This window comes from Artibeus jamaicensis, unplaced genomic scaffold (genome assembly GCF_021234435.1).
Source record: "Artibeus jamaicensis isolate MK-2021 breed Jamaican fruit bat unplaced genomic scaffold, CSHL_Jam_final contig_851, whole genome shotgun sequence".
NCBI classification, from domain to species: Eukaryota; Metazoa; Chordata; class Mammalia; order Chiroptera; family Phyllostomidae; genus Artibeus; species Artibeus jamaicensis.
In genome coordinates this window covers 12,509,121-12,531,368 of record NW_026521986.1, presented here as the reverse complement: position 1 = coordinate 12,531,368, position 22,248 = coordinate 12,509,121, and the positions used below count along the sequence as shown (strand labels likewise).

The 22,248-nt window shown below is 38.7% G+C and overlaps 1 protein-coding gene across 7 annotated transcripts in view; it reads right to left on the bottom strand.

Moving 5' to 3' along the window:
• RBM25 (RNA binding motif protein 25) overlaps positions 1-12,423 on the bottom strand; it is a 50,056-nt gene extending 37,633 nt beyond the window's left edge. Inside the window, exons 1-4 of one of the 7 annotated variants that reach the window (XM_053673363.1) lie at positions 12,233-12,423; positions 8,268-8,365; positions 4,697-4,805; positions 3,377-3,497 (exon numbers count right to left, since the gene is read on the bottom strand). In XM_053673363.1, the coding sequence (XP_053529338.1) occupies positions 3,377-3,497; positions 4,697-4,750 (175 nt within the window). In that variant the 5' untranslated portion in view covers positions 4,751-4,805; positions 8,268-8,365; positions 12,233-12,423. Of the gene's footprint in view, positions 1-3,376; positions 3,498-3,609; positions 3,727-4,696; positions 4,806-5,453; positions 6,314-6,560; positions 6,627-8,267; positions 8,366-12,232 lie in introns of those variants that run through there. The other 6 variants (XM_053673365.1, XM_037127683.2, XM_053673364.1 and 3 more) reach the window with 6 other exon arrangements.
• Between the last annotated feature and the right edge of the window lie 9,825 nt (positions 12,424-22,248).

Genomic DNA, 22,248 nt, shown 5'->3' with positions numbered 1-22,248 from the left:
TAAGAAAGTCTATCTTTGGGGAAGGAAATTCAGGAACTGTGGGGGGAAACTTCCTTTCCTATACGCATACATTACTTTTTAAGAAAAAATTATGGTTGTTCTTCAACTTATTTTCTAACAATGTACGAAATCACCACATACATGATCTCACTTAAGAATTCAATTAATTGCACTTACAAGCAAAGTCAAGGAAATTATACATTGCATAGGTATTGTGGTCTCCAAATATTACACTAGTTTAGCATACATACCATTTCAGTTTTTTTTCATTTCATTTTTTTATCTTTTAAAATACTGACTCAGCACACAGAATGCAAGTAATGAATGAGCTGCAACTAAAATCTGATCCATCAACCAACTATGATTCCCTGGAAAGAAATACTGTACACTGTTGCAAACAGAATCAGAATTAACAGCATTACCACTCTACAAAGTAATGCCCACACTACTATGGCACTGACTAAACCAGGCCAAAACACTGAAAATCTGGTTTTGCAGTGCTGATTCATCTTAACAAATCAGGAAGTAGCCATAAGAATAGTGTCCCAATTATCTTATACTTCTGATTATATTTGATATAGTGTTTATTAGTAAATGTTGCACTTAGTATTTGTTCTCTAAAAGTTCAGCCCTGGTTGGTGTGGTTCAGTGCTTGAGTATTGGCCAATGAACCAAAGGGTTGCTGGTCTGATTCCCAGTCAGGGCACATGCCTGAGTTGCAGGCCAGGTTCCCTGTAGGGGGTGCGTGGGAGGCAACCACACGTTGATGTTTCTCTCCCTTCCTTTCTTTCTCCCTCCCTTCCCCTCTCCAAAAAGTAAATAAATCTTTAAAAATAAAAAAGTAATAGAAGTCCAAAGGAATTTAAAATATTGTCTATAAAACCATTCTACTAATAACAAAATTAAGGCACTGATGTTTCTGTCATCTTTCCAGATTCTGCACAAATGATTGAGCTTTGTTCCCAATCCCTTAATTTCTTCAGAAAGAAACAGGAAGTAAACTATTCTTCCCTCAACTCTGTAATGTAAGGGCTTTTTAAGAAATATCATGGTTACCATTAAGGTTTTTTTTAAAATAGATCTGCCCTGGCTGGTGTGGCTCTATAGGTTGAGCGACAGCCTGCAAGTTGAAAGGTCACTGGTTCAATCCCCAGTCAGGGCACACGGCTGGGTTGGGGGCCAGGTCGCCACTTGGGAGTGTCCGAGAGGCAAGGCAACATATCGAGAGGCAAGGCAACATATCGATGTTTCTCTTGCACATGGATTGAGAAACATCGACGTTTCTCCCTCCCTCCCTTGTTCTCTCTCTAAAAAAATGAATAAAATCTTTTTTAAAAAATGGATCTGCCCTGCCTGGTGTGGCTCAGTGGATTGAGCACCAGCCTGAGAACTGGAAGGTTGCCAGTTTGATTACCAGTCAGGGCATCTGGCCCCCGGGTGGGGACATTTAAGAAGGAACTGACAAATGTTTCTCTCACACACTGATGTTGCTCTCTCCCTCTCTTCCCATTTCTCTAAAAATAAATAAATACAATCTTTAAAAACAATGGATCTTGCCCTAGCCAGGTAACTCAGTTGTTTATTTTTGTCCCAACATACCAAGGTTTCGAGTTTGATCCCTGGTCAGGGCACTTACAAGAATCAAACAATAAATGCACAAGTGAAAAACAAATCAATGTTTCTCTCTCTCTAAAATTAGTAAATTTAAAAAATAATATTATATTGCCCTGGCTGCTGTAGCTCAGTGGATCGAGCACGGGCTGTGAACAAAAAGGTCACTGGTTCAATTCCCAGTCAGGGCACATGCCTGGCTTACAGGCCAGCTCCCCATTAGGGGGTGCACAAGAGGTGATCACACACTGGTATTTCTCTCCCTCTCTCCCTCCTTCCCCGTCTAAAAAACAAGTATCTTTAAAAAAAGAAAAAAATATTTCTGGACGATTTGTAAGACTGTTTGATGACTTCAGCCTGAGTTACAGATTCCATGTCAAAATATTTCTAATATTCAAATTAAGAATGTTCATTATCTTTCGAAAGAGAAACTAATTTTGTATGTTTTCAACCCCACTTAAATATGAAAAATTTTATACTTCAACAATAAACCAAAAGCAAAGTTTCTCTTAAGCCAAGAAATGTTAATTATGTACTTCAAGACAATGGTCTCGAATATGGTTTCTCTTTTTTTTTTTTAAAGGAGAAAGAGTGGGAGAGAAACATCAGTGTGTAGTTGCCTCTCATGTGTCCCCCACTGGGAACCTGGCCTGCAACCCAGGCATGTGCCCTGACTGGGAATCAAACCAGCGACCCTTTGCTTCACAGGCCTGTGCTCAATCCACTGAGCTACACCAGCCAGGGCTGGGTTCTCTTAAATGGATGCCTAGAATCACCTGTGAACTTGTTAAAAATAAAGATTCCGGGCCCCCAATTTCTGTGGATCTGCTTCAGTGGGTTGAGATGGTGCCTGAAAAACTGTTTTTATCCCATAGAACTTTGGAGACAGGAAACTTTTATATAGTAATTTGGAAAGGTCTTTATAAAATGGGGACCCTGGCTGGTGTGGCTCAGTGGATTAAGTGCTGGCCTGCAAAACAAAGGGTCGCCAGTTCAATTCCCACTCAGCACACATGCCTGAGTTGCAGGCCAGGTCCTCAGTTGGGGGTGTAACAAGAGGTAACCACACACTGATGTTTCTCTCCCTTCCCCTCCCTTCCCCTCTCTAAAAATAAGTAAATAAAATCTTTTTAAAAAGAAGGGGGCAGAACAGTTTATACAGGATACTACTATATATCTGTGTTGAAAGAAAAAAAAAAACCTAATAAATGAAAGAATGCATACTCGTTCTTGTAATATGCATTAGAAATTATGTGAGGCCCTGGCTGGCATAGCTCAGTGGATTGAGCGAGGGCCTGTGAACCAGAGGGTCGAGGTTCAATTCCCAGTTGGGGCACATGCCTGGGTTGCAGGCCAGTTCTCTCCCTCTCTCTTTCCCTTCCCCTCTAAAGATAAATAAAATCTTAAAAAAAAAAAAAAAATTATGTGGAAGGACAAGGAAGAAACTAAGAATCCTGCTTTGTTTCCCTCTTTCCATAAACAAATAGTAACAGTTAGTGATAAAAACTTTAACTGTACACCTTTTAATTTTTGAACCCCATGGCTCGATTACCTGTTTAAGTAAGCTTTTAAAAAATTTCCCAAATGAGTTTATACTCAACCAGATATAAAAACTAGCACCACAGTATCACATTTCCAAAATGATGTTACAGACATCTTTACTAACAGTTACACACACACCATCTTCCTAACATAAATAATGGGAACAAAAACTTCCTAACAAAAACAAAAGTATGGGTTAAAACAACAGTATTCACAAAATTACCTGGAGGTACAGGTGGAGGAAAGCCAGGAAACTGTGGGGGTGGGATCCCTGGTGGGAGTGCTGGGATTCCCATTGGAGGGCGATTCAAATGAGGGGGGAAAGACATTCTTACTGCAGCAGTCTAGAAAAAGAAATCATGACAAATCATTTTATGTGAAAACTCTACAATTCGATATGCCTGGTTTGTTGGCCTTCATGTTTAGAGTATCTGCAAAATTCTAAAGTTTTCTTACCCAAAGGAGTTGGCAAAGACCCTCTTTTCTCTGTCTGTCCATTGAGAATTTTTAAAACTTAGATCTTTTCTAAAATAAGTTCCCAAAATGTACACGATCTAAATTCAGGATAGACTCCTACAATCGTATGGGAATACATATAAAGGAAGAAAAAAATTTTGAGGTTCAGTTAATATCCAAAAATTAAATACCAAATATTAATGAATCTTTTCAAACCAAATTCAGATTCCAGGAAGATTTCTAAGTTACTTTTAAAAATTGTTCTGATGCATCCATTTTTTAAATACCTATTAGCACCTTTCTGAAAACTAATTTACAAAGTTACACAGTATGTATTGATTCAGTGTTGGCCAGTTCCTCAACTACAAACCTGGGCAACGAATGTGGAGATGGGGGAATCTCCTGCAATCAGGTCACAGAGTAACCAACCATTCAAATATAAAGAGAAAATAAAATTTATAACAATGAGAAAAAAAGTCATAGACTCCATGGGTAGCTCAGTCCGTTGGAGCATCCTCCCAATATGCCAAAGTTGTAGCTTCAATCCCAGGTCAGGGCACATACAAGAAGCAACCAATGAATGCATAATTAAGTAGAACAACAAATCGATCTTTTTCTCTCCTTCATTCCCCTCTCTAAAAGTCAGCATTTTAAATGGCATAATTTTTCTTTTTTCCCCCTGTTTTATAGGCAGGAGAGCAGGAGGTGGCATATGAGGACAGAGCCAGTGTCTGGCCCAGGCCAAGCACCTGCTCGAAGGTAGCCTGAGGTCCCCCTGGAAAGGGTGATACATAAGTCATTTTTTTCTTAAACATAAAAGCAACCCCCTTAGCCATTCTTGAATGAAATTTAATAAACAAGTAAATGAATGAATGAAATTCAAGAATCAGATGTTAGCATTTGATTTATCTTTTCTTTTTCATTTCGAAATGTAAAGCTCTTTTTAATTAGAGTTGACATACAGTAATCAGATGCTAGCATTTGATTTTTAAAAACACAACATAGCCCTGGCTGGTGTAGCTCAATGGAATGAGTGCCAGCCTGGTAACTGAAGAGTCGCCAGTTTGATTCTGGTCAGGGCACATGCCTGGATTGCAGGCCAGGTCCCCGGTCGGGGGCGTGTGAGAGGCAACTGATCCATGTATCTCTCACACCTTGAAGTTTCTCGCCCTCTCTTTCTCCCTCCGTTCTCCTCTCTATAAAAGTGAACAAATAAAATCTTAAAAGAAAGAAAAACACAAGAACACATTGAACTGTTTCATCTTGTTTGTGATATTACTATTCAATAATTTAGCAGGGGTGTCCAACCTTTTGGTGTCCCTGGGCCACACATTAAACATAGTGCTCACAAAATAATTTCATAATGTTTTACTTTACAATTTTTGTGTTGGGCCACATTCAGAGCCATTGTGGAGGGCATGTGACCTGCGGCTGGGGCGGGAGGGTGGTGCCATGGGTTAGACACCCCTGCTTAAAGAAACTTATTTTTTACTTTTAAAGGAATACTTAAATATCTAAGACTTTTCCTCCCCTCAAATTTTATGTTCTTCTCAACATATTCAACTATCCATATCTATCTGAAAAAGCAGAAAAATATTAGAATGTCCTAATTAGAATTAGGTGGATTCCATGCACCAATTTTAAAAAGCAACTAAAATAAGTGGGTTATTTATCATCAGTGACACCACTAAAGGCAGTGACCTGATCAACAGCATATATTCTGCTGGACACTAGGATAAATTCCCCACCTATGTGCTGTAATTGAAGGACTTTCAGAGTTGTTCGAAGCTTTTAAAATATGTTTGTCTCTATTATTTTCTTTTACTATACGTTGTTTTACTCACCCTTCAGAAGAGGGAAGATAAAAAGTGCATGTCTTCCACTTTCTCGCCCCTAATCCCAACAGTTTGGTATATATCGTTGTATTCTTCTAAGTATCTTTCTATACACAAACTAATATACAATCACTTGTGTTTTTCTGCAAACAATATAATCATACTACATTGTTATGTGCATTTCTCCCTCTTTATCATTAACATCTCTTTAGGTCAGTTCATAAAGTTCTAGTCCATTCTTTGTAAGGCAGTAAACTATTATAATACAGACATACAATAATTATTCAATCAACATTAATGGTTGGCTCCACATTTTACCTCTTACAAATAATGTTGAACATGACAAATTGGACATGTAACTATGTACCTGTGCAACTGCATAATACAGATTATTACCATATGCATCCACACATCATCTCCAACTCATCCTCCGGAACTAGACACAAATTTATACTCCCACCACTAGTACATGGGTATGCCCCTTCCTCGTTTCTTCACCAGTGCTAGAGTAAATCAGTGTTTAGATTATAACAACCTGATTGGTAAAAGAATACTCGTTTCAGTTTGTATTTCCCTTATCTTTTTACACTAATAGCTAGCGTATTTTACCATGTATAATGTGCTCCCGTGTATAATGCACACCTGCATTTTGTGGGCGTTATAAACAGGATTGTTACACCCACTGTGTGTAATCACTATACCCATGTGTAATGATCATCCTTCTTTCTCCCTCAAAAATTTGGGCCAAAAAAGTGTGCATTATACATGGCAAAATACAGTAGTTTTCCTCAGACTGTTCTTTTGATTTAATTAATTCAGTGTATAAAATATTCTATAAAACCTAAACTTCAATTTCAGCAAATACAATACACTTAAAATATCTGGAAGGTTTTACCAGTCAAATAAATTCCTACCATCATTTCATATACTTAGCTAATAAAATACTGGAAACACTTTAAAATAGTAAGTAGGTATCAGAATAAATTAAAAAGGGGAAATACAACTAATTTAAAACTATAAATGTGTTGTACTTCTACATAATCTATCTGTAATACTTCTGTCCAAAACGAAAACAAATATTCTTCAAGGCGAGAGTGTATCTCCTGTCCTACTTACAGAAGCTCCTGTATTATAATACTCTTATCTCAGCACTTTTCCTAGGATGGCAGTTGGTATTAATGCCTGTTGAATAAATGAATGAATCAGTAAACAAATGAACTCTGAGGACCTCATTAAACCAATTTATAAAGAAGTCCCCATGTGCCAGATATGATGCTAGCCTCACAACAGTTATAAAGATTCGGCCATGACCAGTGCCTAGCCTCACAACAATTATAAAGATTCGGCCATGAATTCATCTTTAGAATCCCTTTTCCCCAAATATTAGATATAAACAGTATTTTTCTTATAAAACCTCAATTCTTGGTATTTAAACACTATTTCACAGCTTTTAAATGTATAATTCATTTTGTAAAGAGTTAACCAGATTATGTTTAATTTTAGTTTATGCCAATATACCCATTCCATTCTGTTCTAATTTTTCTATAAAAAATTTCCCTTTTACCTCAAATTGTTCAAAACTTGCTTGCTCATAGGCTGAACTTCAAAGGTAGAGGTAATCCTAATAAGATAATGGCTTTTATAGAAATTCAAAAAACAAACATTTCTGGTGATCTCTGATATTATTCATTTTAAACATCCTAAAATGAGAGTCTCAACCACTTACCTCGACAGTTTTTTTTTTTTTTAAATCCTCACCAGGGGACATGTACATTGATTTCAGAGTAAGTGGGAAGGGAAGAAGGGCGTGAGAGAGGGAGAGAAACATCAACGTGAGACAGAAACATCTATCAACTATGTCTCCTATGCTCCCCAACCAGGGACCAAAGCCATGACTTTTCGTGGTTGTTTGTTTGTTTGTTTTTTAATATTTTACTTACTTATTTTCAGAAAAGGGAAGGGAAGGAGAAAGAGAGGGAGAAAAATACCACCATGTGGTTGCCTCTCGTGCACACCCTACTGGGGATGCAACCTGGCCCACAACCCAGGCATGTGCCCTGACTGGGAATCGAATCAGCGACCATTTGGTTTGCAGGCAGGCACTCAATCCACTGAGCCACACCAGCCAGGGCTGATCTTTTGTTTTAAGGGAAGATGCTCCAACCTAGCCACATCTCCGGGACTCAACATAAAGTTTCATATATTTTCACATATGTGAAAATGATTAAGAATAAGCTTTTCTAACCATAAACAAAGTTTATCAGGCTTTACCTACAGTTGATAATTGCAATACTCTAACTTGACTGTTACTTTCTAGAACAAAGTTGAGAAGAGAACTAGGAGTGCTTTACTTTAAATACAGTAGTCAGGCCTTTCCAAGGTGACATTTGAACAAAGACTTGAACAAGGATGAGGTAGGAAGCCCTCTTAAAATCTGGGAGCCATGGCTTTCCAAGCAAAGAGACAGCAAATACAAAGAGCCAGAGGTGGACAAGGAGGGTTCACAAAAGGAAAAGCAAGGCCAACAGCTGGGGCAGAGTATACAAGGGAAGTCAGAAATAAATGCTGAATATTACTAGGGGAGGGTATAGGGCTTTGTGGGCCACTGTGAAGATTTGGGAAAATATTAAAAGGTTTTTCTTTTTTTTTTTTTTTGTACTTGACTTATATTTTAAGTGTTTCTGGTCACTGTGCTAAGATAAAACTGGTGAACAAGGGTTAAAACAAAATACTACTCCAGCCCTGGCCGGATGGTTCTGTTGGTTGGAGCACAGTCCCACACACCAAAAGGTTGTGGGCTGGATTTCCAGTCAGGGCACATACCTTGGCTGCAGGTTCAATCCGCAGAAGAGGTATGAATTGGAGGCAAATGATCGATGTTTCTCTCTCACATCGATGTCTCTCTCTTCCTTGTTCTCTCTCTAAAATTATAAACATACCCTCAAGTGAGGATTAAAAAAGGAAAAACAGTACTGCAATAATCCAGATGAGAGAGGGTGGTCTGGAACAGGTGACATGGTGAAAGTGGTAACAAGTTGTTAGATTCTGGATATAATATGAAGGTAGCCAACTGCTAAGCAAATGTGTGTGGGATTTAAGAAAAAGAGATGGAGAGGTTATTTTTATTAGACTGAAAAGATTTAAATAGCATTTTAAAATTACTTGAATAGTTGTGCTTCACTTTCAGAAAGTTCAAAGCATTTTTACCTAGTAAGTATTAAAAACAAAAAACAAGAACCTATGATGGACATGTTCTGTATTTCTAGAGTGGCAATGGTCATACAGGTTTATGCATTTATCAAAATTCACTGAAATTAGAATGGGTGCACTTTACTCTACATAAATTGTATCTCAACAAATTTGGTCTCTCCTCTGCAAAAAAAACCCCAACACATTTCTAGGTAATTATCTCTACCACTCAACATATGCATGTATTCTGCTTCTTTTTCACTATCCTCTTTTAAACTGTTTTTTCCCTGCACTCCTAAGAATACCATTAATGCTTATATGCATTCCTCTCCCTGCAGATTTATCCTGATAAAAACAAAATATTTTCACCAGAAACAGATTTATAGCCTAGCCCCATCAGGATACCCTGTACTAAATTTTTGACATGGTAAAAAGCAAATGAACCAATAGACTCTCCTTAGCAAATACTCCTATGCAACTTTCTCATTCACTCAATAAATATACAGCTCCAATTATGTGGCAGGTTCTTTTCTAAGTATTACTTTACTAGTTCTGAAAGAGCAAATTTTAAGTTACATACTTATCTAGCCAGTCTGATGGTCCCACAATGCATGTAAAGAATTAGTGCAGTACGCACCATTTCCTGGCCTGCTTTATAACCAGTTGAGATACAGTGGACTGACAGAACCGCCCCAGCCTAAGCAGAGCAAGCCCCTCAAAACATCATTTCTCACACTGAATTTCCAGACCTGGAGTCTTCAGAAACTATTCCTAGGAAAAAGTGTTCTATGCCCAAAGAAGAATGGGAAATGCTTAACCAACATTTTCTTTCATAGGAAAGCTTTTCATATATGAAAATGTTTTGAGCCTCCCAAACATTTGCTGAGCTGATCATTTGCTGAGATTTCCACTCTGCTGTTTGTAAATAGGAAAGAGGGATCCTTTGGGGGCAATGGTTGCACAACTCTGCTTATTTACTAAAAATCATTTCACTGTAAGTTTACAATGACTGAATTTTATGTTGATTACACTTTAATAAAGCTGCTATTAAAAAAGCAATACCAATTCAGGATATTTCAGGCAAAACAGGATCTACAGATTCGATAACACTGTATCAATATTAATTTCCTGATTCTGATTATTGTACTATTGTTAAATAAAACAATGTCCTTGTTTTTAGGAAATACCTGTTTAGGGGTTAAGGAACACCACATATACAACTTAGTAGCAAAATATTTAAGAAGAAAAATATAGAGAAAAAGGGGATAGGATAAAGCAAATGGCTGAAATGTTAACACTTGTGTAATGTGGGTGAAAGATATTTGAGAATTCTTAGTATGACTCTTGTAATCTTTTTTGAAGTTTGAAATTATGTCAAAATAAAGTTTAAAAAAGCAGTTTCATTAATCCTGGTGAGTGGAAATGGTTTTTATTTTCAAATTTAAAAAAACTACTCAAAATCTTTGAGCAATCACAACCATGGTGACCGACAGTGGTGGCGTCAAAGACTATCGAGAGATTTAAAAAGTACACAGAATGTTCTTGTAAGACCGTAGAAGACTCAATGACTACTTCTGCTTCCAAAGTTTCAATACGGTTAATAAATTTCACCCCTAAATCATGTATAATCAAGAAAAATATATAGGTAGTTTGTCTACGGACAAGAAAGTATTTGAAAATCCCAAACTTATATTAGATCTTAAGTAGTTACCCAAAGTTAAATGAACTTATTCTTTAAATATATTAAAAGCCTTAACACAAAGAAATAAAAAGATAGTACACCACAAAGTAAACTTAGTCAAACTACCATTAATACATGGTGCCTATATGCAATACCAGGACAATAATTTTCTTCCTAACAGTGTTTTAATTCTCTGCCTAAAAATGAAAAGACAAGAAAGAAATCCACTCTGGTGACCAAAAAAAGGAAATTAGTGACCCTAAGAAGATGAATTATTTAATAAAAATAGCAACTACCATTTTCATTTACAAAAGCCTTCAACATATATTATTTTTAATCTCCCAGATTACCTTGTGCAGATATACTTATGCTCCTTTCACAGATGGAAAAGCTAACTTGTCCAAGGGAACACAACGAGTAGCTGGGGACCCCAAGGTCCCCGCAACCCTCAAATTACTAATCTAAGGGCTGTTTTCACTGTGTCACAGTGCCTTTTTCTGGTAATAACATACCAACGAGAAATTTCATGTTAAGAATTAACTTTGACTTTAAAAGTTTAAGTTTTAGTCTACTCACTGTCTATTCATAGTACACTGAAAGAATGTTAGAATCAGAGTTAGGCTCTTGTATATCACTGAAAAGTGTTAAATAACGCCACCAGTTAATATGGACTAACACTATGCTATTTGGGTAATGCACTAAGAATTTTACATATATTTTTCTCACGTAATTCCAATCCCAATAACCTAAAAGGTGAATACTGTTACAATCCTTACTCTACAGATGTAAGGATTCAAGAAAAGTTAAAATGAAAATAGTACAGTATCTACTCGAATCATGTTTAATTGATGACCAACCGAATGCCTCTCTAGGCTGCTGAATATTTTTGGAAACAATCTTTTAAAAGTTAAATCTCCCAAGACAATATAAAAGCTGTTTATATACTACTGCTAACTAAGTAATTCACAGTACTTCACACTATAGTGGGCCGGTGCACAAAGTTCAATCTCTTCCCTCCTTTTGGTCCGCTCCATTCTGCCCAGTTATCAAATTGGCTTTTCCATGGCAATGTAAATCCGTATTACATAACTTCAAAATAATCTTCATACTCCTAGATCTATTTCGAAAATCGTATTTAAAAAGCAGTACTGAAGACCAAAGAAGGATGAGAAAGAAGCAACACATTTTATGTGGAGCTTGGTCATCGCCTAGAATGAATGGAGATAGTTTACTGCAACCTCCAATGGAGGAAGGGGGCAGGCTCAAAATACTCATCACAATCTTAAGACTAGCAAACCGGGGGGGGGGGGGGGGGGTTGATAAAAAATAAAAAAAGGTGGGCATTAGCTAAATTCGGGGGGCGGAGAGGGGCGGCAATTCACTCGCGGGAGGGCTCTCAATGACCAAAGAGGAAGGGGAAGAAATCGTTGGTGGCCAGCGCCTCTCTAGAAGGGGTGAGCGCCGGCTGTCTTCTAGCAGAGCCTAGGCCAAGTGAGTCCTAGGCCCGGAAAGTCCGCCTCCGGGCTCCGTAGGCCCGGGTTAGAAAGAGGCCTCCGAGAAAGGCTCCCCGAAGGCAGGGCGATCGTTCTGTGGCAAACATGGATCTCAGAAGGAGCCTACCGGATTCACTGCGACCGACCGAGAAATGAAAAGGGAAAGTGGGCGACAATGCAAGAAGGAAAGCACTGGCAGTAAGTAGGTCCGGTCTCCACGGGCTCCTGCCGGGCCCACAGGTTTTCGAGACCTTCGAGAAATGAGGAAACCCAAGCCTCGTGCCCGGCCCCTCCCCTCCCCTCCCCCACCCAGCCCCCCTCTTTACCCCAGTCCCACCCCGGCCCTTTCGGAGCCTCCCCGGCTTTTCCTGCCTCCCGCAGCCGAGGCACCCGGTTTCCACAAGCGTTCATAGGGGTGAACTCACCCGCCGCTGAGGAAACGGTACGGTCTTCGAGGCCTTCTGGGCTCCGGGATACAAGGCGAATCCACCAGTTCGAGGTTTCTGCGCGCCGCTCACCGGGAACCTGGTTTCAAAGCGACTGGTCGCATAGGCCGCAAAGCAAACCCGGCCGCGCTGCGCGGGGAGCTCTTGGAGGTCTTCCTCTTGCCCGGCGTGCACTGCGGCCGGGGAGTGGAGAGGAGCACCATAGAGAAGAACGCATATAGAGAGCCTGCACGGTTGGCTCTCAATCGCCACGCCCCGGCGAATAACCATAGAGAAGGAGAACCTAGTGGGGACTAGAAAGACTCAAGCGGTAAATTACTACCCACCCTGCCATTTTTGATTGGAGCTGATTGAATCTTGTGACTACGCGACGCCATCTTGAGGTCAAGGTTTTGGCTGGGCCGTACGTGGTGATTAGAGCTTGTCTCACTTTTTGTAGTTTGTTTCGGGGGTTAGTTCAGTATTTCAGATTCAGTGGACTGTTAACCACCCAGCACCTCAGTAGAAACCCTAAAGGGCGATCTTTTTCTAGAAAACTGCTGATACCCGGAGAACTGGCCATGTGGGGTTTTGTTTTTTGTTGTTTTTAAGAGCACACGCAAAAGCTTATGCTAACCAGTAGGGTCAAAAGAGATAGCTAAGTGTTTGAAATATGTAAATCGACCTATTAAAAACCCTTAACACAGTTCTCATTCTGTAATGTAAACATGCTAAAAAGAACTTTGCTAGTTAGATTAATAGACAGTAATTGCGGATGATTAGATTATTCAATATGTGTACTTCATAGTCAATGTCTACTTAGACTTTTTCCCCCAACTGCTTGCTTTCAAGAAGGCTTATAATTTATTCAATATGAAGTTATTGTCTTCATAAATGACTGGTGCTGGGCTAAGTACTAGGAGTGTGGTAAATGGGAGTGAGATTTTATTACTATCCGGAGATCACGATATAAAATTGAAACATACCTATCTAGGTTTCCAATTTAATTCTACTCTATAGTACAAATCACCAACTACTGTACTATATATTCTTATTTTATGGTCTGTCTGCCCCTATCCCACTAGAATGTAAGGTTAAGGGATACAGAAATTGTTTTGTTCATTGTTGTAGCCTCAGTGTGTAGAATAGATGCCCAGTAAATATTTGTTGAATAAAAGAAATGATTACACATGACGAGTACCAACAGAAAACAACATGCAGTGGGAAACCAAAGGGAAAAGCTGCATCATTACTACCATCTATAAAATATACACCTATCTATATTTCTGCTTGCTGTGTTTCCTTACCATTGAGGTCTGCTAATAATACCTACCCTACCATATTTTGTTGCATATAATGTGCACCCACGTTTTGGGCCCAAACTTTCAGGAAAAAATATCTTTTGTTTTAAATTTTTTAATTCAATTTTTATATTTAGAAACAAAACCAATGATCATATTTCAGAGTATTAATTTGCATATGGATATTGTTATTGCTTTCTAGAATTATATTTTTAAAGCATAAGCATAAATAAAGAATTAAAAACATTTATCTAGATACAGAATTAGTACTACTCATGTATAATGCATATCCTTATTTTTCCCTCAAAAATTTGGGCAAAATAGTGTATATTATACATGACAAAATACTTTCCAGAACTATTGCAAGAAATAAATTAACTAATATATGTGAAAATACTTTGTTCAGTTTTGCAAATGAAAAGAGCAATTTGTACCTTTTTTTTCACCACCAGAGGCATACAACACAAATTCTCTCAGATTATTCTGTATCCCTTTGTGTGGTTAGAGCCCCTGTACACAAATCCATGTATTACTTAAAACTACAACAATTAAAAAAAAGATTTAAAATAAAATAAAACCTATCCCTGGCTGGTGTGGCTCAGTTGGTTGAGTGTCATTCTGCAAACCAGTAAGTGTGCTGGTTCTATTTCTGGGCAGGGCACATGCCTGCCTTGTGGGTTCAATCCCTAGTCCAGGCATGTGTAGGAGATTGCAGATTGATGTTGCTCTCACATATCTTCCTCTCCCTCTAGAATTCAGTAAAAGAAAAAGATTAATAATAAAGTAAATAAAACCTTAATAAGAGAGAAGTTATCTCAAGCAAGAGTTTGCTAACTTTCCTGCAGTATGCATTTTCCCATCTTTGGGAATGGCACTCTGGATTTCTTAAAAGAAATCATTCTTCCACTACTTCAAATATTTGTAGTTTGAACAGAAAGCCCCAACCATAGCCAGGGCTTTTAGGACACAGGGATAGACTTTATAACCTAATCGAAGCCTGCTGATTTAGCCCTTACATTATACCAGGCACTATTTTAAGCATCTTGCAAATATCAGCAACTTTAATCCTCACTGAAGTAGTAAACTAAGTCTTGGAGAGGTTATATAAATTGGCTCAAGGTTATACTAATATTAAGTGATGAAGCCAGCCTGGTTCCTGAGTCCATGCTCTCAACCATTACACTATGCTTCTTCATTTTATCAGGAATAATGATAAGAGAGGGAAAAAAGTACACAAATGTTGAAGGCTATCTTTTTCACTTAAAAATGGGAGGAGTTAAGCTTGGAACCAGTGGGGATAAAAGTAAAACCATCACAAAAGAAAGCACAGTGAAGAGATGGTGAGAGATTTTTGACAATATAATCTGAGAACATGGATTTGTTGGCAACCCTGAAGACCACACCAGCCGTTAGACTGGTGGAGTCAGACTGAACCTCGGTTCAGGAACCTAGGTACTTCAGTACTGGCTGAAAAAGAATTCAGAGTCAAGACTCAAACTATAGAAGAAAATTTATTTAGAAGTCACAGAGGTGAACACTGGCTGGTGTGGCTCAGTGGATTGAACACTGGCCTGTAAAGCTAAAGGTCACCAATTCAATTCCAGGGGCACATGGTCAGGTCCTCTGTTGGGAGCCTGTAAGAGGTAGCTGATCCGTGATGTTTCTCTCCCTTTCTCCCTCTCTAAAAATACATAAATAAATAAATAAAATTTGAAAAGTCACAGGTGAAAGAAGTGAGCTGTACAAAAAATGGGCTCAGGCCCCGGCTAGTGTGGCTGAGTGGACTGAGCACTGGCCTGTGAACGGAAAGGTCACTGGTTCGATACCCTCTCAGGACACATGCCTGGGTTGTGGGTTCAGTCCCCATTTGGGGGCAAACAAGAGGCAACCAACCAATCAATGTTTCTCTTGCACATCAATGTTTCTCTCCCTCTCTTTCTTCCTCTTTTCTCCTCTCTCTGAGACTAAATAAAATAAAATAAAAAAGAAAATGAAATGGGCTCAGGAAACAAGTTATGGAGGCAAAAGAAGGGCCCTTGGAGCTTAAGGGAGAAAGAGAGGCAAGGAAAACGTGCCTGGGGGACGGGGGTGGGGAATGGCAGGTGCGTGCTCCAGAGAGGGATCCCCACTGGGTCCTCCATCTTAAGGGTATTTATCTGGAGGTCTTAGGGGAGGACCCCAATAGAAAATTTATCAGCTTTCCAAGTGTGTCCTTTCAGGACTGTGGTCTCTACTGATTCTCTACTGATTGATTGATGCCAGCACAAGGGGTCATTAGTCAGTGCAGCCAATCCTGATGTCCGCCATGACTTCGCTTGTCTGGTGCTGCTGCTTTTCTGGGCCTGGAACTGAAAGACAACTGAAGCCCAGATGTATTTTATGAGATTCAGAACCTCATTGTCCTGGGGGCTTAATGCTTAAGGGCTATTCTCTGGCTCCCTTGTTTATTCCCCCTTTAAGGGGGTCTAACCTGCATAACTAGCAACATGCCTGGGAAGAAAAGATCAGGGGAAGGTCCCAGCCACATGACCACCAATATGAAAGGTCAGGGGATCTAAATTGCATGGCCAGCACTGTACTAGTAGAGGAAAGATAAATCTGAGAACTAGATTCCTGGTTCTCCCAGTTGCTAGGCTCCTGGGGCTTTCCTCCCTAGTGACCTTCCAAACCTTGCCCGTTGTCCCTGCTCTGCTGATGTCTGTCTAACTGCCTACCACAGATTCAGCCATTCCTAAAGTCAGATATGCTTGTAGAACTTCTCGGTATATAACCCAATAAATTCCTTTTTCTAAATAAGTTTGAATTGAGTGTGAAAAACGGGCAATTTTCTCATGCTGTGGGGAGGAGCTATATGGGGACTAAATGGTAATGAAAAATATGTAATAAAGATTATATATTTATTTATTTACTTATTTTTTTTTAGAGAGAGGGGAAGGGAGAGAGAAAGGGAGGGAGAGATACATCAATGTGTGGTTGCCTTTCACATGCACCCTACTAGAAGCCTGGCCCACAACCCAAGCATGTGTCCCCACTGAAAATGGAACCGGTGACCCTTTGGTTCACAGGTTGGTGCTCAATCCACTGAGCCACACCAGCCAGGGCAAGGTTATATATTTTTATTTTTATTTTTAAATATTTTATTTATTTATTTTTAGAGAGGGGGAAGAGAAGGAGAAAGAATGGGAGAGAAACATCAATATGTGGTTGCCTCTCATATGTTCCCTACTGGGGACCTGGCCTGCAACCCAGGCATGTGCCCTAACTGGGAATCGAACTGCGATCATCTGGTTCGCAGGCCCGTGCTCAATCTACTGAGCTACACCAGCCAGGGCAAGATTATATATTTTTAAAGAAATAAAAGATTAGCCCTGGCTGGTGTAGCTCAGTAGATTGAGCATGGGCCTGTGAACCAAAGGATCACGGTTTGATTCCCAGTTAGGGCACATGCCTGGGTTGCAGGCCAGTTCCCAGTGGGGAATGCATGAGAGGCAACCACACATTAATGTTTCTCTTCCGCTCTCCTTCCCTTCCCCTCTAAAGATAAATAAATAATTTTTTTAAAGTGGAGTGTTCGTCAAAATAAATGACAGAAATATACACAGTATTGGTAGTAGCACCTAGTCTAGCCTATGGATCTGGGGAAGTCAGGGAAGGCTTCTGGGAGGAAGTATTGTTCTGAGCTATGTTTTAATCAGGACAAATGATGACTCATATATGAAAAATGCTCCCCTCCATCAGTAATCACAGAAAGGCTATACATAGTGAGATGTCACATTAAAATCATTTCATTAGTAAAGATTAAGTCTGTTAATACAAGGATATAGAATAGGAACACTTAGGCATCACTGGTGGAAGTACAACTACTTTGGCATAACCTAAAAAAACAAAGCATGTGCTTTCTCTGTGATGGAGCAGTTTCACTCCTAATTTTATAGAGACATTTTTGCATATATACACCAAGACACATTCAAGAATGTTTAAAAAAAAAAGTTCATGGCACTATTGTTCATAAAGGAAAAAAATACTACTGAAATATCTGACAAGAGAGTAAACATATTTTTAAAAAGTCACATAATGCCCTAGCTGGTGTAGCTCAGTGGATTAAGCACAGGCCTCCGAACCAGAGGATCGCGGTTCAATTCCCAGTCAGGGCACATGCCTGGGTTGCAAGCTAGTTTCCTGCAGGCCAGTTCCCAGCAGGGGATGCACGAGAAGCAACCATACATTGATGTTTCTCTCCCTCTCTCCTTCCTCTCTAAAGATAAATAAATAAATATTTTTTAAAAAGTCACATAATGAGCATTATATAAAAAGGGAATGAATAAACTACAGTAATAAGATGTTGAGTGAAAAAAAGCAAGTCAGAAATCTATACATTGTATGATACCATTATTATAAAGATAAGAAAACAGGCATAAGTAGCATAACATACCCATGTGGTAAAACTGTATTTTTTAAAAAACCAAAAGAATAATTAATTGAAAATCCAGGGTAGTCATTACCTCTTGGAGTTACTATTTCCCTTTTGGAGGATGAAACAGTGATGAGACTGGAAAAAAACACACAGGTTCGCTTCAGTGGTTTTGGTCATGTTCTAGTTCATAAATTCAGTGGTAAGGTTACTGGTTTTCGTTTTATTATTATGCTTCATAATTTACATATGTATTACATATATTTTCAATGTAGCAAATAGTATATATATTTTATTTATTTTTTTAAAAGATTTTTTTTTAAAGAGAGGAGAAGGGAGGGAGAAAGAGAGGGAGAGAAACATCGATGTGTGGTTGCCTCTCACACACCCCCAGTTACAGACATGGCCTGCAAACCAGGCATGTGCCCTGACTGGGAATCAAACTGGCAACCCCTCGGTTTGCAAGTCGATGCTCAATCCACTGAGCTCAATCCACTGAGTGCAATCCATTTGTGCCCAGCCAGGGCACAAATAGTATATATATTTGAAATTAAAATAAAGTGTGCAGCCCTTGCCATTGCGACTCAGTTGGTTGGGCATTTTCCTGCAAACCAAAAGGTCGTGGGTACAATTCCTGATGAGGACACATGGCTGGGTTACAGGTTCAGTCCCTGGTTGGGGCTCACGCGAAGGGCAACTAATCAAGGTTTCTCTCTTGCGTTCATATTTTTCTCCCTCTTATCCCTCTTTCTCTCTCCATTCTTCTCTCTTTAAAATAAATAAATAAATAAATATAAATTATGCAACCATAATCATATATAATTATGGAAATGTATTATTTTATTTTGCTTCTTAAATGACATCAGAGTTATTCAACTTTTAGTTATTAATAGGCCTGGGGTTTCATTTCGTAAGTTAAATCTATACATAGAAATCTACCTTATTTAGAGAACTGTCATTTAGAAACTGTTCTACCTCATTTTATTTATTTTTTTAATGATTTTATTTATTTTAGATGGAAGAGAAGGAGAAAGAGAGGGAGAGGAACATCGATGTGTGGTTGCCTCTAGCACACCCCCAACTGGGGACCTGTCCTGCACCCCACACATGTGTCCTGACTGGGAATCGAACCAATGACTCTTTGGTTCATAGGCTGGCACTCAATCCACTGAGTGACACCAGCCAGGTCTGTTCTACCTTATTTTAAAAGCTGCTACATTGTATTCCATAATATGGTTGTGTCATGGTGTATGAACTAGAAAATTTTCAGAAGCAAGTAACAGACAACCCAACTGAAACAGGCTTAAATGGTAAGGAATATATTAGCTCATCCAGGAGAAAGACTAGATAGGCTTCCCTTCAAAGTTGGGCTCATTAATTTAAAAAACTTTTTTTTAAAAAAAACAAGGTCCTTCTTGCATTGCTTTTTCTCCCTCTCTCTGCTCTACCAATTACAATGTGCACATTATTCTAAGGCTGGGGCCACTTATGGTCATTATAGGATGACTATATTGAGCCTATATGTTTTTTAATTCATGGGAAAGAACAGGTGGGTTTAGGTCTCCCAGAAGATCAAGGGAGAACTTTCTAGAAGCCCCAGGAACCTGAATTGAATCACACATTAAATTGAATTTCCTGCTTTTGCCTGAAACAATCATTGGCAAAATGCATGCAATTGGCCTTAGTCAGGTCTATCCCTTGAAGAAAGGGTGAGGTAAGTATGTCTGAAATCTAAGGTCTATGCTGGAGAAAGGTGGACATTGAGCAAAATTAGAATTCTATTAGAAAAGACAGAAATAGACAAAAAAATGTACTTGAAAAATAATTAAATTAAAAAAAAACTTCAAGTTACAAAAAATTAATTATTTCAGACAAATGCAAATCATTAAATTAAGGGGTACACTGAAAAAAAAAGAATTCTATTAGAAAAGACAAAGAGGGAAATGGATACTGAGAAGGCAACCATCATCCACTATACAGTTTATTTAATCATGCCTTTATTTATGGACATTTGTTTCCAATTTGTACACATTTAAACAATCATACAATTACCATCTTTATACACATTTCCATAATTCTCAAGGACTGATATCCAGGAGTGGAAAGATAAGATGGAAGGGTACACCTATTTCTAAATTTAAATAGATACTACCAAGTAGCTCTTCAAAAGGGCTATGCCAACTACATTTCTACAAATAGTTTAAACTTAAAAAAATTATATGTATAATACTATATATAATGTATATATATTACATGATATATTTATATATACATTATATATATATATTCGTGTGTGTGTGTACATATGCATACATACACATATATATATATATCACTCTAATGGGAGACAATGACATTTAATTTAGTGTAACTTGCATTTCCTGACTTCCTGTAGGGAAGGTATCTTTTCCCTACATTAGTTACCTAAACCTGGTCTCCACCAATCTAATGAAAGCACATCTATCTTTTTCCTAAGTCCAATGGACATTTTTCAGCCTTTATCTTATTTTACTTATTTAGCATTTAATACTTCTGACCACCACACTTTGACAAGCTTCTTTCTGTGTCTTCTGTGTCCCACACACTTCCTCCTACACGTTGCTCCCTCCTCAATCTCCTTAGGAGCATTCTCTTCTTATGCTCGTCTTAAAATGTTGGTCTTCCTCAGGGTTCTATAGCAGGACTTTCTCCCCTCTTACTCTGATTCCACAGCTGACTATTCTACTCTTAGGGCTTAAACAACTATCGGTTCCTTCATCCACATCTTGACCCTAGATCACTTGACTTCCCTTTTCTTATTGGTCAGCTACCTGAGTCTGTGCATTACCATATTCCTTGGGCCATCAAACTCAAATTGAGCTAGTTCTGCACTTGTTGTTTCCCCTGTTTTTTTCTTCCTTCTGATTTAGAGAGAGAGAGAGAGAAACTGAGATTTGTTATTCCACTTATTTATGCATTCACTGGTTGATCCTTGTATGTGCCCTGATTAGGGATCAAACTTCCAACCTCGGCGTGTTGGGACAATGTTCAAACAAACTGAACTACACTGGCTGGGATGTTTCTGAAGTTCAATTTATGTGAAATTCACCATTTTAAACAGTTTAAAGTGTATAATTCAGTAGCTTTTAGTGTATTGTCTTCACAATATCGTTCAACAATCACTACTAATTCTGGAACATTCTCACCACCCCTAATAGAAACTCTGCACACATTTGATCAGTCACTCCTTACTTCCCACAACCCCTGACAACCACTAATTATTTTCTGTCTCTATGCATTTGCCTCTTCTAGGAACTTCTTGTAAATAAAAGCATAGAATATGTGGACTTTTGTGTCTAGCTTCTTTCACTTAGCATGTTTTTAAAGTTCATTCACTGGGTGCCATGTGACGGTCCTTCACTCCTCCTTACAGCTGAATGATAATGCTGTTGTATGGCTATGCCACATTTTATTTATTCATTCATCAATTATGTTTTGTCCATCAACTAACAGAGGTTGGAATTGTTTCCACCATGAATAATGCCACTATGGACATTTGAGTATAAGTTTTTGTTTGATGACATTTTTCAGTTCTCTTGGATATAGTGCTAGGAATGGAATTATGGGATCACATGGTAGTTCCATATTTAACTTTTTAAGGAAATGCCAAACTGTTTTCTAATGTTTTCAAGGTTTTATTTATTTTTAGAGAGGGTAAGGGGGCAGAAAGAGAGGGAAAGAAACATTGATGTGAAAGAAAAACACTGATTGGTTGCTTTTGATATGCGCCTTGACCTGCGTGACTCTACCAGGGACAGAACCTGAGACATAGGCATGTGCCCTGATCAGGGTTTGAACTGGCGACCTTTTGCTTTGTGGGATGACGCCCAAACAAATGAGCCTCACCAGTCACTGTGACCAAACTATTTTTTATAGCAGCTGCATCTTTTCTAATTCCTAACAGCAAAGTCTGAGTATTCCGATTTGTCCTCATCCCTGCCAGCACTTGTTATTGTTTTTCTTTCTTTTTTTTAAAAAAAAAAGATTTTATTCATTTATCTTTAGGGGGGAAGGGAAGGAGAGGAGAGAAGTATCAATGTATGGTTGCCTCCTGTGGGTCCCCTGCTGGGAACTGGCCTGCAACCCACACATGTGCCCTGACTGGAAATCAAACTGTGATCCTTTGATTTGCAGGCCCGCACTCAATCCACTGAGCTATACCAGCCAGGGCTGTTTTTTTCTTTCTTTTTTTTAAAGAATTTTATTTATTTATGTTTAGAGGGGAAGGGAAGGAGAAAGGGAGAGAAATATCAATGTATGGTTGC